This window comes from Artemia sp. Qi Xiang Cuo, chromosome 11, assembly GCF_049724085.1.
Source record: "Artemia sp. Qi Xiang Cuo chromosome 11, ASM4972408v1, whole genome shotgun sequence".
NCBI classification, from domain to species: domain Eukaryota; kingdom Metazoa; phylum Arthropoda; class Branchiopoda; order Anostraca; family Artemiidae; genus Artemia; species Artemia sp. Qi Xiang Cuo.
Window position 1 is genome coordinate 13,943,637 of NC_142804.1, and position 14,881 is coordinate 13,958,517.

A 14,881-nucleotide genomic window follows, 5' to 3' on the forward strand; every position below is an offset into this window, starting at 1 on the left:
GACTATTTTGAACAAACTGGCTATCTCAAAATTTCGATCGTATAAGGGGCGTGGGAGGGGGGTTGTTTGCCCTCCGATCACTATTGACTCTTAAAAAGGGCACTAGAACTCAATTTCCAGCCGAATGAGCCCCCTCAAAAGTTTATATAACCATCCCTTCTGTATGAAAAGGCTCATTAAAAAAAATAACAAAAGGAATTCATTGAAGCCTTATGGCTCTTATCTATAGGCTTGCAACGCTAGAGCGTCGGCTCTGATTGTGTTCACTAATGTATAATTACGCATCAGATAAAGAAGGGAGAGGTGGGTCATTCTTTAGGCGGCTGCTATATGCCTAAAAGACCACATTTCAATGCCTAAATTGGTCAATTCTTCAGATAAATATAGAAAGGGATATGGGGGGCTTAGGGATGAATCTCTCATCTCCCTTCATTGAGGCTAAGGCTGATTAAGGGTGATGTGGGATGATACCTTCCTTCTTATTGCAAAAATATGTTTCTTATATTTATTTTAAAGCTTCTTTTAACTAAAACGATGTGCTTCATATTTTGTAAAATTATGCTGACTAATGTCTATGTGCAACTATTAGAAAGGAGGGGCTGTGGGTTATCTTGTTGGCGGAGAAGTGGGAAAGATGCCTCAAAAAGTGTATTTAAATGCCCAAATATCCTAACTCTCATTGAGTCTACATATAAATGTAGATTGAGTATTAGGGAAGATGGGTGAGTTGATGAGATACTGATATGTAATTCCTCTTGAATCCCGGTGGTTTACGGCCTTATTGTTCTTTGGGGGGTGGGGGTGGAATAGTGTCCCTCCCATTATGACAGTATTTTTCTATGTAGCATAAAATATTATTTTCACATGTCTACCAGCACAGAGGTGGAAAAGGCGAGATTGGGCATTATGGCCCTCATCAGGAAATTTCTTGGGAAGGGGAGTGGTTAGCAAGTACTACAAAGAGCTTTAATTTCAGCGCTTTTAAATGGTAATATTTCTCTTTTCCTGATTGTAAACAATGTTTCAGTGTTTGTTACACACATATAAGTACAGAGGACATATAAACACAGTGTATTTAAAAATCAGAGGACCCTATTGTACATGTCCTGATGGCTTCTGCCCTATAGAAGATCAAAAGTCACGCATAATTTTCATCCATATTAACAATAAACGCCAAGAGCATTTCAAGGTTTAACACATCAAAATGGCCAGTAAAAGATGGTTGTCATTTATCCTGATGAATATATTGCAGAAAAATATAGGGAGTCCAGTCCTGTTAAAGGAGCTGCCTCTAGAGCTTCCAAAACCGGCATTTGCTTTCCCTTCCATTCGCATGTGTGTCATGAGCAATACAAGGTTTGACAGGTAGGAGCACGATGCCTCTATAGAAAACAATCCAACAGTTCGTTTTTTTTTACTTTTTTTTTGTCCCATGTTGGTCGGGTAAGCTGCTGAATGGCAACGTAAGCGATTTCCTTTTTCACTGCCATCATTTTGAAGAAGAACCATCCTCCAGGTTCCAGATCAGATCCTTTTAAGTGGAAGCGATTGATGATGGTCCACTTGGTACTATGTAGCTTCAATACCTATCTTCTTGATGTTTGGGGCCCATCCTCCTTTGAAATTGCTTTTAGCTGATCTTAATGTACAATAGTGTTGAGTGGAGCAGTCATCTCAGTCACAGAGGCACCTATGAAAATGGTAAATTTTAGGGCTTCGACTACTTGGGGTTTTCCCCAAGATCATGAGAAAAGGTCACAAATACTAAAGATTACCTCCGATTCATTATTATTATTTAATATCTTGGGCTTTTTTTTAACCTTAGAATTTTTGGCTGATGAACAGTGGCCTAATTTCGTCAAAATCCTGGGGGAGGGGCAAATTTGGAGCTCAATTTTCCCAAATCAAGTGAAAGTATAGTAAAAACTGAAAAATGAGCCATTTTGTACCATGAAAGTACTATATAGTACTAAAAAAGTACTATGAAGATACTTTTTAGAATGGTAAATAATATACTAAAAAAAAACTGATCCGTTTCTGTTGATGCTTAAATTATGCAGGCTTATATTAATTTGGACAGGATTTTTGAAGAAAATAAATTTCAGCTGGGGGTGGGGCAAACTGGAGTCTGGGAGGGGCAGTTGCCCCCCCCCCCTTGGCCCATAGTAAATTACGCCCCTGCTGACGAACCTTGAAATATTGCTAAATTCTCAGTGGCAACTCTGTTGCATTTACCTTGCATTCCTTCAGCACCTTTTGACCTTGGCGACACACAAAACAAAGTCAGTTTTTAAAGTGCATATAATACTCTTTTCAGTACTGCATTACATGTCAACTTTAACTATTCAGAAAAGTGATGATATGGCCCTGTAGAACAAATAAAGCATTTTAAAATCGTATTGATGTTGACGCATGCATATTCAAGAAACAAAGAAGGAAAAGACAATCGCAAGAACTTATTCAAGCTAAACAATGCAATTTTTCTTCTTTAATTACTGAAAACTGTAAAAGAAAAAATTGTATTCACATACAATTATTATCATAATTTATTTAAATTTTCTGTTTAGTTACCTCTTGATCTGACAACGCTGACAGAAGAGGAAAGGCGATTGCGACTTGAGAAAAGAAAGCCTAAGAAGCGTGTGCAAATAATTGAAGATTTTGATGATGGATTTTCAGCTGAATCTTATTCTTACTTATGGAAGAAATAAGAGTTTCTATTTGAGTTTTTTATAGATTCAATAAAGTTGTTTGTTCTTTTATGCGTTACTGTTTTGTTTTCAGAGAAACTGGGTGGAGTGCTCGGGCATATCATATTTTTTCAAATGTACTAGGATTGCTAAGACATGCTACCATTGTCATTAAGAGTTTAAAGTAAGTCGTGACTATTTGCGTTTTTAGGCCCCTTATATAAAGCTGAATTAATATAAAACGTTCTGAATATAAAACGCCAATCGCGTTTTTTAGGCCCCTTATATAAAGCTGAAGCTGTGAATTGGAAATGATCACAAAATATATCATATTTGTTTGACATAAATGAACCTTATCACAGTTGAGCTTTATTATATCACCAGAGGAAGCTTAATAATAAAACACTCAAAAAGATAAATGAAAATATACATATAGCTTTATATAATAAAACTGAAGAAAATATAATTACATTTATAATTTGATTAAAATAAATACTGGTAATTTGGTCAAAAGATAGAAAGCACGTCGAAAAATTTGTGTTTGGGTTAGTCAACAGGGGTCTGAAACTTAATTTTTTCTTTTCGTCCATTGGAAATTTGTCTTGACTACCAGGACACTTGTAGAATATTGGGATACAGTCCTCTCCAGATTCTTTAGCCAGTCAGAAAGAAAAAATTGAAATCCTTAATCTGCATAAAAAATGTACTGACATGGTATCATCGGTGAAAATCGCTACTCAAGAAAATTTAGGTACTAAGTTTTTACTGAAGTACTACCTTTATGAAGTACTTACTAGTTAATTATTCACTATCATAATTAGGGACCCGGTCCTTTCAAGGGCAGCTTATTTTCCCACTTCCTTAAATCCTTTTTTCAAGAAAATATCATATAGATGATCAGTTGATATTTGCTCCAAGCAGTAAACCCTCTATAAACTATCAGATCAGAATCATACCGCCTAAAGACACATCTAAACCATACCCGCTAATCCATGCCACATTCAATTGATATTGATAAGCCCTATCGTGGAAGGAAAAAAGTAGCCCTTCCCTCACAGAGGCAAGATGAAGCGTTTTTTTTTCCTTTAACTAAATTATGTTTTGTAAGTTTTAGTCACAAGACTAAACTGTCCTTGTGTTTTTTATTTAATGTATTTCCTTTTAATTTCGCAAGTTTCAATTGTTTTTGAAATTTTTTTAAAACATTTTTAGCATTTTAATTAATTTTTTTCTGAATTAAATTTGCATGTTTTTTTTTGTATGTGTTTTTTTACTCTAAAGTGTGAATTCGGACTATCTGGGCTTGTGATAACCATTTTTGAGAAATAAAGTCCTATCTTAAGAATGACACCCAAAACATAACTGTTGGCCATGTTAGATTTATTTCTATTAGCCCACTTAGCAATTAGGCAGACAACAAGTGGCAAAATCACCGGCGGATCTAGAGGAAAATCTTGGGGGGGGGCCCGCGCCGGACACAGGGCGCCAAAAACTGATTATACAGGACTAATTTTATAGCTCTTTATTTATATGAAAACACTGCCAAATAGGCTCATAAAGGTAAAACGTAGCAAAAGAAAATAAAAACAGTACCACACTACACAACTAAACTCAATCGGCGAGCTTTTCTGAGAGCGAACATATCGATAGCATCGTCTGTTTTCGGCAGTTCGTCTCTGTAAGTCTGCATGAGTAGTAGAGCCTCCAACCTCTCTTCAGTCATCGTGCTTCGTATTGATGAACATGTCCTGTCAACCTTTGAAAACATTCGTTCTGCTTCACAGGTTGACACAGGAAGCGTCGCGAGAATTGTCAACAATGCGAAGATGTTGGGAAATACATTTTCCTGACAACTGTTCAGCGCTGAAATAGCTGTTTTCGGTTTTTGCACGGTTTCCTTAGACCAATACTTGTTCCAAATCTCGAACTCGGTTTTAACGTCTATCTCCGTACCCACGAGCAGCTCCTTGTACTTTTCGTACCCTGGCTGAACGTCCTCCCAGCGTTTGCCATTAACCACAGCCGGGATCAAAGCTGAAAGTTTTGCAGCATTCGTAAAATGGCAGCTGAACCGCTCCGTAAAATCAAGCAGCATGGCGTCCAGGGCTGGAATAAATGCCGCCATCCTATAATGACTTTCTGGATCCATCTTGGGTACCCCTGCCCGGTATGTAGAACGTGAAGCTATGCGTGGCTGCGTTACCTTGATGGTAGCATCAATCTTTTCGGCCATTTTCAGAAGATCTTCGTAAAGCAGTCTGAATTTGGTTTCGGCATGTGATAGCATATCTTCCAGCATTGCCTTCACGCTGCTAATGAGGGACAAGGCTCTCACGAGGTCACCATCCTTCTGTTGTAGTGACTCGGCCAAAGGTTTCATGATCGACGAAAACGAATTCAGGCAAACCAGTCCTACGAGTGTATCTGATTTTTCAATGCAGGATCGTAATGCATAAGCTCTGCTACTTGCCTCTCGATCGTGCCATCCTTCCATCTCCTGCAGAGCAGAAATGATCGACGGAAGGGAGTCCCAAAACCTGCTGATTGCTTCGTGTCTCTCTACAAATCTCGTGGTACAAAGACTGACGAGTGTCTCTGTTTTAGCTTTGTCCGCGATAAGATGCTTTTTTAGAAGTCTTGTTCTCTTGGCACTTGAGCTGAAGTGAGAAATTGTGTCTCGAACAACGTCTTGGGCATTGCGCAGAATGGGAACTGAAACTATCTTTGAACATGAGAGATTTGTGGCATGGCTCACACAGTGGAAGTAATCTGCCAGTTCACACTGGCGTTTAACTTCAGCAGCAGCACCATTTGTCAAGCTTGCCATGCTAGCAGCTTTGTCGTATCCTTGACCAACGCACTTTGACAAATCCAGATTTGACTTCCTGACCTCACTCAACAGCAGCTTCCCGAGGCTCTTGCCGTCTAGCTTCTCTTCGATGCTTCTACCGTCGTCACTTTCCTCATCTCCAGTGAGTCTTGACAGGGTTTGAAAGGCATCGACAACTGCAAAAGGATCTTGCTCGAATCACGTATCCCTGCTCGGTTTTACACACATAACGACAAACAATGACCATCAGCTCCCTGGTCTGCCTGTCTGTTGACTCGTCCGCAAGAAGACACCAAACCGTTGCTTTGTTTGCTTTTCTCACTACTTCGGTTTTTATCATTTCCCCAATTGTTCCAATCAGTTCATTCTGGATCTGTTTACTCGTATATTTGGCGTTGCTCGGTGCATTTTCAAGTAAATTTTTAAGTTGCGAGTCTCCACTCTGAATCCGATACCGAAGTAGGTGGCGGAAATTCCCGTCGTTTACTGCTGTAATGACATCAGAGTCTTGGATATCAAGTTTGCCATCATCACGGTGGCCACGAAGGGGGATATTCTGTGCCCCGCAAAGCTTGACAGTTTCAACAACGCTTCTCAAGAGTGCACGGTTCTGCTGTATTTGCTTGACCCTTTCACAGTCCAGAGCATTCCTGATATCTTGATCTTGACTACCGCGCTGAAACGTTGTTAGCAGCGCGGCAGCTTTTTCCTGGCAGTGTTTGTGAAACTGTGCTTCAGCATGGTTTGTCAGCGCACCATCTTTCCCGGTAAGTTTCGAATAGTCTTTTAGCGGTTTCAAGACCAACTTTCCCATTTTTTGCCCTCCGCCGCCTCCAGATAAAGCCGACCATCCTCCTCCGCTTTCGTTGGTCCTCATCAAAACACAAACACTGCACCAAAGGCCTTCGTGGTCTGGATGACGACTCACTGCGAGCCAAGGATACTGGGCAAGATGTTCGGTATTCAAGCGACGCTTGACTTCGCCACCTTTTCTCTTTTGTGTTGAGACTGGAAGATCAGATTGGTTCTTCGGCTTCCACCTTTCGTTCATAAAAAACATAATTTCTCCAGAAGACAACTGATTTCGCTCTTTCAGCGCTGCTGCAATACCAAAGTCATTCGACGGCGTGAAGTCAGTTTCAGGCGAAAAAATAGCGCTTTGATTATGCTGCGGGTGCGGGGACTGTGAAATCAGTGTTGGGTTATGTACCACCAAGGTTTGAGTACTGCTTCTTGATCCTTCAGTCAGCTGATCAGTGTGTGTCGTTTCGCCAAAGTTTGTTATGAAGGCCGTCTGTGAAGTGGACGGAGTTGTTGGTGACAGTTCGTTCTCCTGGCTGAATGCGTTTTTGTGCATTCCGACCGTCGACTCAGAGTGGGCATCAGAAGTTGCCGTCGTCTCAACATCTAACAAAAAAAAGTTTCTCTTTTAAAGTTTGCACAAGACATTTATTGTAAACGTATATACACTTTGTATAATGGCTTGCTTTAGTAGATTTAACTCTCAACATGGTGAAGGCAGAATTGGAACTAAATTTGAAAATAAACTGAATCAGCAACATTAACTTTAAACTCCCCCAACAATCTTGAACTTTCATACCACAAAACTATTTCTAGGAAACCCGGACTTTAAAATAAAATACCACCCTAAACATCACTAATTTAATTTGCAACCCCAAGAACCGATCCCCGACATATGCTAACAAATATTTTTCAAGAGCTGAAACCCGAAACAATTATCACCGAAGTTTACAAGGCTAAAGAGAGAGCTTTAACTGCAAGAATTTGAAAGATAATTTCAGAGCTGACACAGTGTGTCGGTAAAAATACTGCTTTAAGCCAATATCATAACCGTCAGGCGAGACGAGTGGGCTGTTAAAAATCAGGTCAAACGCTTCGGACAAATTGCATACGAAGAACACTGTACAAGAGGGACCGTATGAAATATATAACAACAAAAGCAGGTGGTACGCTATTATGCTTGACGAATGTGCCTTATCAGTAAAGATATCCTACATTGGGATAAAGCTATAAATTATAAGTTTTTATACCCACTTTAAACGACACTCCTTCCTTATTGTTCTATCTTTAAAAGCTTACCTTTAATCTGATCTTTCTTGGCAAAATAATCAGAGATGTCCCTCGATCCTTTACGGCTTTCCGCCATCATTCTTTGTTTCTTCTCTGTTCTATATTCATGCCCTGATTTTTTTTCCGATCCATTTTAAATGCGTTTCCGTCTAACTGGTCTAACACACGGAGCAAAAATACTCCGAAGGCAGTGGCAGGGTCGCTCGCGCCTAGCCTCCCGCCGGTTGGATCTAACCACCCACGCAACTCCCCAAAGACATGCGTTTCTCGTAAGCATTCACAAAATGTTTTGCTCGTTTAGCACGTCCCAAAAATAAACCCAATAATCATGATTCGTGCAGTGTCGGATTTGAACTTTAGATAATGTGATAAAAAGAAAGTAAAAAATGACGGCGTATCCGATTTTTTTTTTTAGCGTCGGCCTTAGTTGAATCATTCACAAAAAAGGGTCGTTTGCACGATGGATGAGAGGGTGCCAGAAAATATTGGGGGGGGCCAGGGCCCCCCCCCTGGATCCGCCGCTGGGCAAAATCACTTGCTAATCTATTCTCAAGTGAGGGAACAAATTGGGCAAAGTAGATCAGGAGGATCGACGTTTGAAATATACATTACCCTGATGATCGTCCTTTTGATAACAGCTTAGCCAATTATTTGACATTTTTTTTTGTGTTGATTTAGTTGTTCCCCTTACATATACAAGTTGTAGAGCCTTTGTGGGCCCAGAAGTATGAATTTATTTTTATATTTTGACAATATGTTAGGGTGGAATTGTCATATTTTATCTTTAGGCTTGACTACGACGGAATAGCTCTCATTTATAGTTGAAGCAGCATAAAAAAAATAATGGTTGTCCAAAAATAACTTATTCAAAAATTGCTTTTTATTTATTCGTCAACCAAAACCTGCAAGCCCCCCCCCTCCCACCGTCAAAATACAATGGTATGTGTGTGCCTGGCCAAGAATTTCTGCAGCTCAACCCAAGTGAGTGGAATATTTTAAAATATTGAAAAATCCAGCTTCCCGTGAACTCTGTTAGAGTTGATAATGGCTCTTTTGAATGTAACTGTACCGATTCATGCCATCGCACCTTATAAAATCTGTCATATAATTTTTGTCGCTGTTTGTGTCCTTTATTCAATAAGAAAAATTCACTTTATTTAAAAAAATAGCTGTTGTTCTGAATTTCATTTGAGTCACAAAGGTGTATGGAATTCGGCCGTCTATTTGTGGAATAAATAGTCAAATTGTCGAGAATAGGTGGTCGGTACTGCTATTCCTAGCTATCTGAGCCTGTTCAACCACTATTTTGAAAAGAATCTGCTGTTGTCTATGCTGGATTGTAGCCAGGGAAGTTATGGTTAGTCAGGTTCTTGTCAATAAATCAAGATTAAGAGGATAAATCAAAACCCATTTTCTCAAAGGTATTACTTGTGGTGGAGGTATTACTTGAGACCAACCAACCACAAATCCTTGTACCAGAACAAATATTTCCGAAAGCAATATTAATGGGTAGACCTTCAGAGCATTGTCGAAATCAACTAAATAGATGCTCTTCTTCTTACGTTATTCAACTTTATTTTTTCATTATTACACTGACGAAAGTTGACGTTCACTGACGTAACACTGACGTTCATTATGACACTGACGTAAATTGAAGTTCACTGACGTAACGCTGATGTTCATTTTAACACTGAGGTAAATTGACGTTCACTGACGTAACACTGACGCTCATTATAACACTGACGTAAGTTTGATACAACAGCTATTTTTTTTAAATAAAGGGAATTTTTCTTATTGAATAAAGGACACAAACAGCAACAAAAACTTGAACCATCGAAAATACTGAAGTTACATACTAACTCAAATTGATAAATATTCTTTATCATTAAAAGACGAGTTGCACAAACAAGTAAATACAAACTTTATTTATATACTCGCTATATAATCACAGTGCAACATTTGAGTAAAAAAAAAAAAAAAAAAAGTTTAACGATTAAAGAACTCAACACTGTCGTCAAAAGTTTATGTTCGGTACAAAAGAATTCTGAAGTGAATTAGCTGAAATTCTTGTCTAATTTGTCACAAAACACGCTAAACACTTGTTTTGATTTTTTGAATGCCCTGCCACTGGACTTGGTAGACTCAAGGCGAAGTTAATCCTGTTCTGAGGGAAGAATCGAATTAACTTAAGACAAATAAAATGCAACGGCAATTTTCTATCTGTGTACGAATCTATCGAGGCTTATTATGCTCTCGAGCACACGAGAAATATTTAACTAAAATAAATCACAAATAACATTTTGGGTTGAAAATGATATAAAATGTGAATAAATGAATTTTAGGACGGCAAAAACATAAAAATGAAATAGAATACATGACTTTAATCTCCGAAGATTTACCTCGGTTTTAATGCTTAGATACTCCTTAAGCCTTATATACAAAAAAATATGTGTATGATCGACATATAAGTGTTTTTAAAAGGAAAAATAAAACTTTAAAAGGAAGCATATTTGACAGAATAATGTGCAAGCGACAAACCTGTTGTGAAAGCCTAGTTTAAGCAACATATAAATTTTGAAAATATCTGAACAAATATAGAAGTGAACTAAAAAATGGTATACCTGAATAAAACCCCTAAGAAGCACCTCTGATATTCCTAAAATAGAATTTATGTTGTGTCTAGGCCATTCTCAGAGCAAAAACCAAAGCAAGAATAAGAAGACGTTTTGTGAATATAATTTTCTTCGTACAGCAGCATAATGTAAAATACAATTTTTATCAAAAGTAAAAACCAACATTTTGAAGACACTAATTTCTTAGAATCAACATGGATACTATTTAAATATTATTATGGCCATACGGCTATCTTAAAGACTAGGTTCGTTCGATTCCGAATGGTAACTACTTCCGTCTCTGAAACAAAAGATTGAACAGTTATGGTCATTGAAAAAAAGGGCAAAACAAAATTAAAAACCCAATGAAGCTAAAGCTATCTTATCTGAACAACACGTTGTTTTACATTTCCCCAATAGTCTTCCATTAATAGCTCCAAATTTAAGTTTTTTTAAGTTTGTAAACGTTTTTTTTTTTTGCTGTTGTCTCAGTGGATTTGATCCAAAAACCATTGAAATTGGTCAGTCTTAGGCTTTACCAAGAAATCGTAATATTTATCAAACTAATACGGTTAGTAAAAAAATTCTAGTAAAATTCTTGACATGCATTTTAGCACTAAAATATTACTGAAAGTTTCACATTCTAATCCAGACACTCCAGATTTTAATGGTGGTTAAATTTAGGCTATGATCCATGGAAAGTTTGAGGTCGCTTCTTAATAATATATGTACAACAACAAAAAACACGAAAATAGCCCCCCCCTTAGTGGGCTACATGGCCCAAAAAACAGAAAGAAGACATAAATTCAAGCACTATGTCAAAACTTGACACCACTTGAGCACTATGTCTAAAATTCAGAAACATAGGTAGTGTAACTTCTGAGAAATTCAGAGACATAGGTAGTGTAACTTCTGATGATCTTATAATGGAGGAATATATTAATATATTTGTATAGAACAATAATTTATAAATATAACAATATATTGAATAAAGGCATGCTTAGTTGAACGCCAAGATTTGCTTTGTTTTACTCAGAATTGTGTATTTTGCTTGACCATAAAAATAATTTTCACCCCAAACAAACAAAATTTATGTTTCTACTATAAAACCTGATCTAGAACGTACACACACGCTATGAGCAGCAACTTTTCTTCTTTTTTTCTAAAAATGAAAATCGTAACATACAGTTTCCCTTTCGCGTTGCTTAAGCATCAGCGCGGTTACTCACCATTGCTCGGTTTTCAAATATTAGTCACTTTATCTAAATGCATCGTTGTTTCACATAATACAGAAAACCACAATCTATGGGATTTTCAATTGGCCAGCATTATTTCTTGAAATACTTTCACCGAGATGAAGCATTGAATGAGCTATGTCTTCGTCAATTTCTTCTCCTTCTTCTCCAAGGTCAACTTCTTCACTTTCAAAATGAGGATGTCGCCTCTAAAAGAACAAGAAAGATGTCAGTGTTAAAATAATTTTAGAAGCAAGACAATAAATGAGAGAGAGAGAGAGAGAAGAAAATAGTAAGGTGGAAGATAGCGTGTGTGAAACAGAAAATAACGAAGGACAGATATATCCGAGAGTAGCTTATACATGGAATAAATATACAAGCTTGTTTCAATAGTAAAAATACTCGAGTGACATTGTTTAATTTTTTTTTATTTATGCTTCCTAAAAAAGAGTCAAATATAGGTGAGTTCCCATTCATATGAAGAGGAATGCAAAAACATCGCAATTAGCGAATTCGGTGCGCAAATCGGAAAATTATATTATTTATTATCCCATTCATAAGTGATCCATCACAAACAGAAAAATACATGCATCGTTGCCATGCGGCATAGTGTCTGTAATTTTTTATAAATTTAAGGTTCCTTTTAATCAGCGCCAACGCCATTTGATTTAAATAGGGTGTTGATAAAATATTGCTTATTTGACATGGAACATATCTATATATAAGACGCCTCAAGTCCAAACCAGGAGGTGGGGGGTCACAAAACTTCCATTGTGGAAGAATGGGTGCTAAAGGGGAGAGGGGAAAACGGACAAAATGCCATTTTCAGGCCACTAATTTTTAAAAATCTTCGCATTTGTCGGCATATCTTAATGTGACAACATTGGCAAAAGTTTCAAATTCGCTACTGATCACTCGCCAATCCATGAAAATTTAGAGGAAAGAAGGGGGAGGGGAATGTATTTCTCAGAATCTAGGAGGCGACATATTCGTTATTTTTTCAAAAATTAATTCAAAAAAGGCATTTTTAAATGAAAATACCCTTGAACTTTTTTTTCAAATATCTAGGGTGGAATTCAAGAAAAACTAGGGAGCATATCCCCCCCATTTCTCAGTTGATACCACTTCACTAACGGCTCTTATTGCATATAATCTTTACTTACTCCTTCTCCATGTTGCATAGGTATTTCGGTTCCTTCCTCCATAACAATTTCAGGTTGCATGTCATGTACAACAATTTCATGATGGATTTCTTGCTGATCTGACTGATAAACTGCATGACTCTTTTCAAATATATTTTGCTGTTCATAAATAATCTGATGAGAAGGACCATTTAAATCCACTGATTCCAGAGCTGAAGAAAAAAAATGTATGAAATAGAGCATATCCATGAAAATTGTGATTATTTTTCTAAGCACTTTGCACTTTTAGTTAAATTCAAGGTTAACATAATTTATACGTTTACTAAACATATTTGAATGTACGCTTAACTGTATAAATTGGCCCGTGGCCCCTCCTTACCCCTGCCTTCATAGCCAATTCTTTGGCAGAAAGGGAGACAAGTTCCTCCTTTTTGCACTGGAACCATGTAAGGATATAATAAGGATTATTGAACAAGGCCACTCCAAGCTACGGTCTGAATCGGCGTAAAAACAAAATGAATCTTGACTCACTGTAAAATGCCCTGAGTTGTTGTAAAAAGAAGCTAGTCTTTACTTGATGTAAGAACGAGCCAAGTCCGAAACAAGGCCTGGCAAAAGTTTTTAATTTTTATGCATTAGAGTTGAAGTGGGCGGGTGCAATGGTTGACATTCTCCTTTCTAGAGCGTTCCCTAGCTATGGAACACTGAAGCCTGCTGGAGCCTAGGTGTTAAGGATCAGAGCTCTATTTTTTAGGGAAAATCTCTTTGGGTTTAGGTTCCTGTCTATCAAATTTCAAGTAAATCTTATAAGTAAAATATAAGTTAAGCTCATTTGAAGAAAGTACAACAGAAATATGCTTTCTAAACACCTAGAAATGCTTTAAACACAACTATTAAGCACACTAACAGTTATAACAAAACAGTACATGAAAATATTACTTGTAAAAAAACATGAAATAGGATATCTCTATATTCAACGGTGCCAACAGTACACGGGTCAAGACTATTTTACCACAACAAGACCAAAAATCAAGCAGACTTAAATTTTATGGCACTGTACCCCCTCCCCCTGCCCCCAAATGGGTCTCAAGGTCGTACAAGTGTATAGATGCTTTACCAGCAGCTAGAAACACATTGATGGATACTGACGCTTTTGATTCTCAAATAGTCCTAGGGTTGACAAGACGTAAACCGCGCTTTCGGATTCACTTATTGACGCCCCTGTGTTGTTCCGAGCTGAAAAGAGTGGGCTTCAATGCTTCTATCATTCAGCCACTAAGGAATATATACTCGAGTCTTAATATCTGCATCAGGATTTCTGAATACAATAAAAATCCTCCTGTTACCCATAGACAAATTCCCGTTCGTATAGGAGCCAAAGAGGGACTGTTACTTCTCTTACTCTGTTTAAAAACTGTGTTACAGAAGAACAGGTAAAACACCATATATCTTGAATTACTGATGGCATCAACATATCTTTCCACACAATACGATGACGATAAATTGAACTTAAGTCAGGCTACTGAAAGTTTTCCTTTTTTACAATATGATGAATGTTCCATTCACAAAAATCAGAAGTTTTTCTTTATATTGCCTTGGCGATTATTCAAAACAGGAATTATCCCTTTACATCTACATTACTACGGCAGTTGACTCCATCCCTACATAGGCCTCCCTTTCGAAACCTCATCAGTTACGCTCGCAGTCTTATGATCTCTCACTTGTCACCAAATATCCGACTCCCATCCTTCAATTGTTTCTGGGAAATTTTGATCCAACTGCTTTCACCCCGCCAGTGTTTACAGCATTATCGTGCTGCCTCATATCTTGTTTATCATGTCTTTCTGGAAGATACTCACTGACACTGATAAATCAAATGTTTATGTCTCGTTTCAGTATTTCGCACTTTTAGCATCAACAGCTATCCTGCAGCATCAGCCACGTATCCTGTTTATCATGCCTTTCTTGAAGATAATCACTGAAACTGATAAACCAAAAGTATATTTCTCCGTTCAGCATCAGCAGCTATCCTGCAGCATCAGCCTCATATCCTTTTTATCATGTCTTTCTGGAGGATACTCACTGACACTGATAAATCAAAAGTCCATGTCTCCTTCAGAACTTTGCAATTTCAGTATCAGCAGCTACCCTGCAGCATCAGCATCATATCCTCTTAATCATAACTTTCTGGAAGCACTGACAGTGATAAACAAAAGTCCATGTCTCCTTCAGCATTTTGCAATTTCAGCAAGTCTGTATAAACCGATTAATACCATACTAC

At 37.7% G+C, this 14,881-nt stretch overlaps 2 protein-coding genes across 6 annotated transcripts in view; one reads left to right on the top strand and one right to left on the bottom strand.

The window, feature by feature from the left end:
- LOC148946661 (large ribosomal subunit protein mL55-like) overlaps positions 1–2,762 on the top strand; it is a 195,048-nt gene extending 192,286 nt beyond the window's left edge. For both annotated transcript variants that reach the window (XM_089096317.1, XM_089096316.1), the window contains one exon: positions 2,568–2,762. In XM_089096317.1, the coding sequence (XP_088952443.1) occupies positions 2,568–2,711 (144 nt within the window). In that variant the 3' untranslated portion in view covers positions 2,712–2,762. The remainder of the gene's footprint in view (positions 1–2,567) is intronic.
- Positions 1,346–14,881, bottom strand: part of LOC148946665 (uncharacterized) — a 55,070-nt gene continuing 41,534 nt past the window's right edge. For 2 of the 4 annotated variants that reach the window (XM_089096313.1, XM_089096314.1), the window contains 2 exons: positions 12,622–12,812; positions 10,697–11,667 (listed from right to left, as the gene is read on the bottom strand). In XM_089096313.1, the coding sequence (XP_088952439.1) occupies positions 11,527–11,667; positions 12,622–12,812 (332 nt within the window). In that variant the 3' untranslated portion in view covers positions 10,697–11,526. Of the gene's footprint in view, positions 1,691–9,531; positions 9,776–10,696; positions 11,668–12,621; positions 12,813–14,881 lie in introns of those variants that run through there. The other 2 variants (XR_016142397.1, XR_016142396.1) reach the window with 2 other exon arrangements.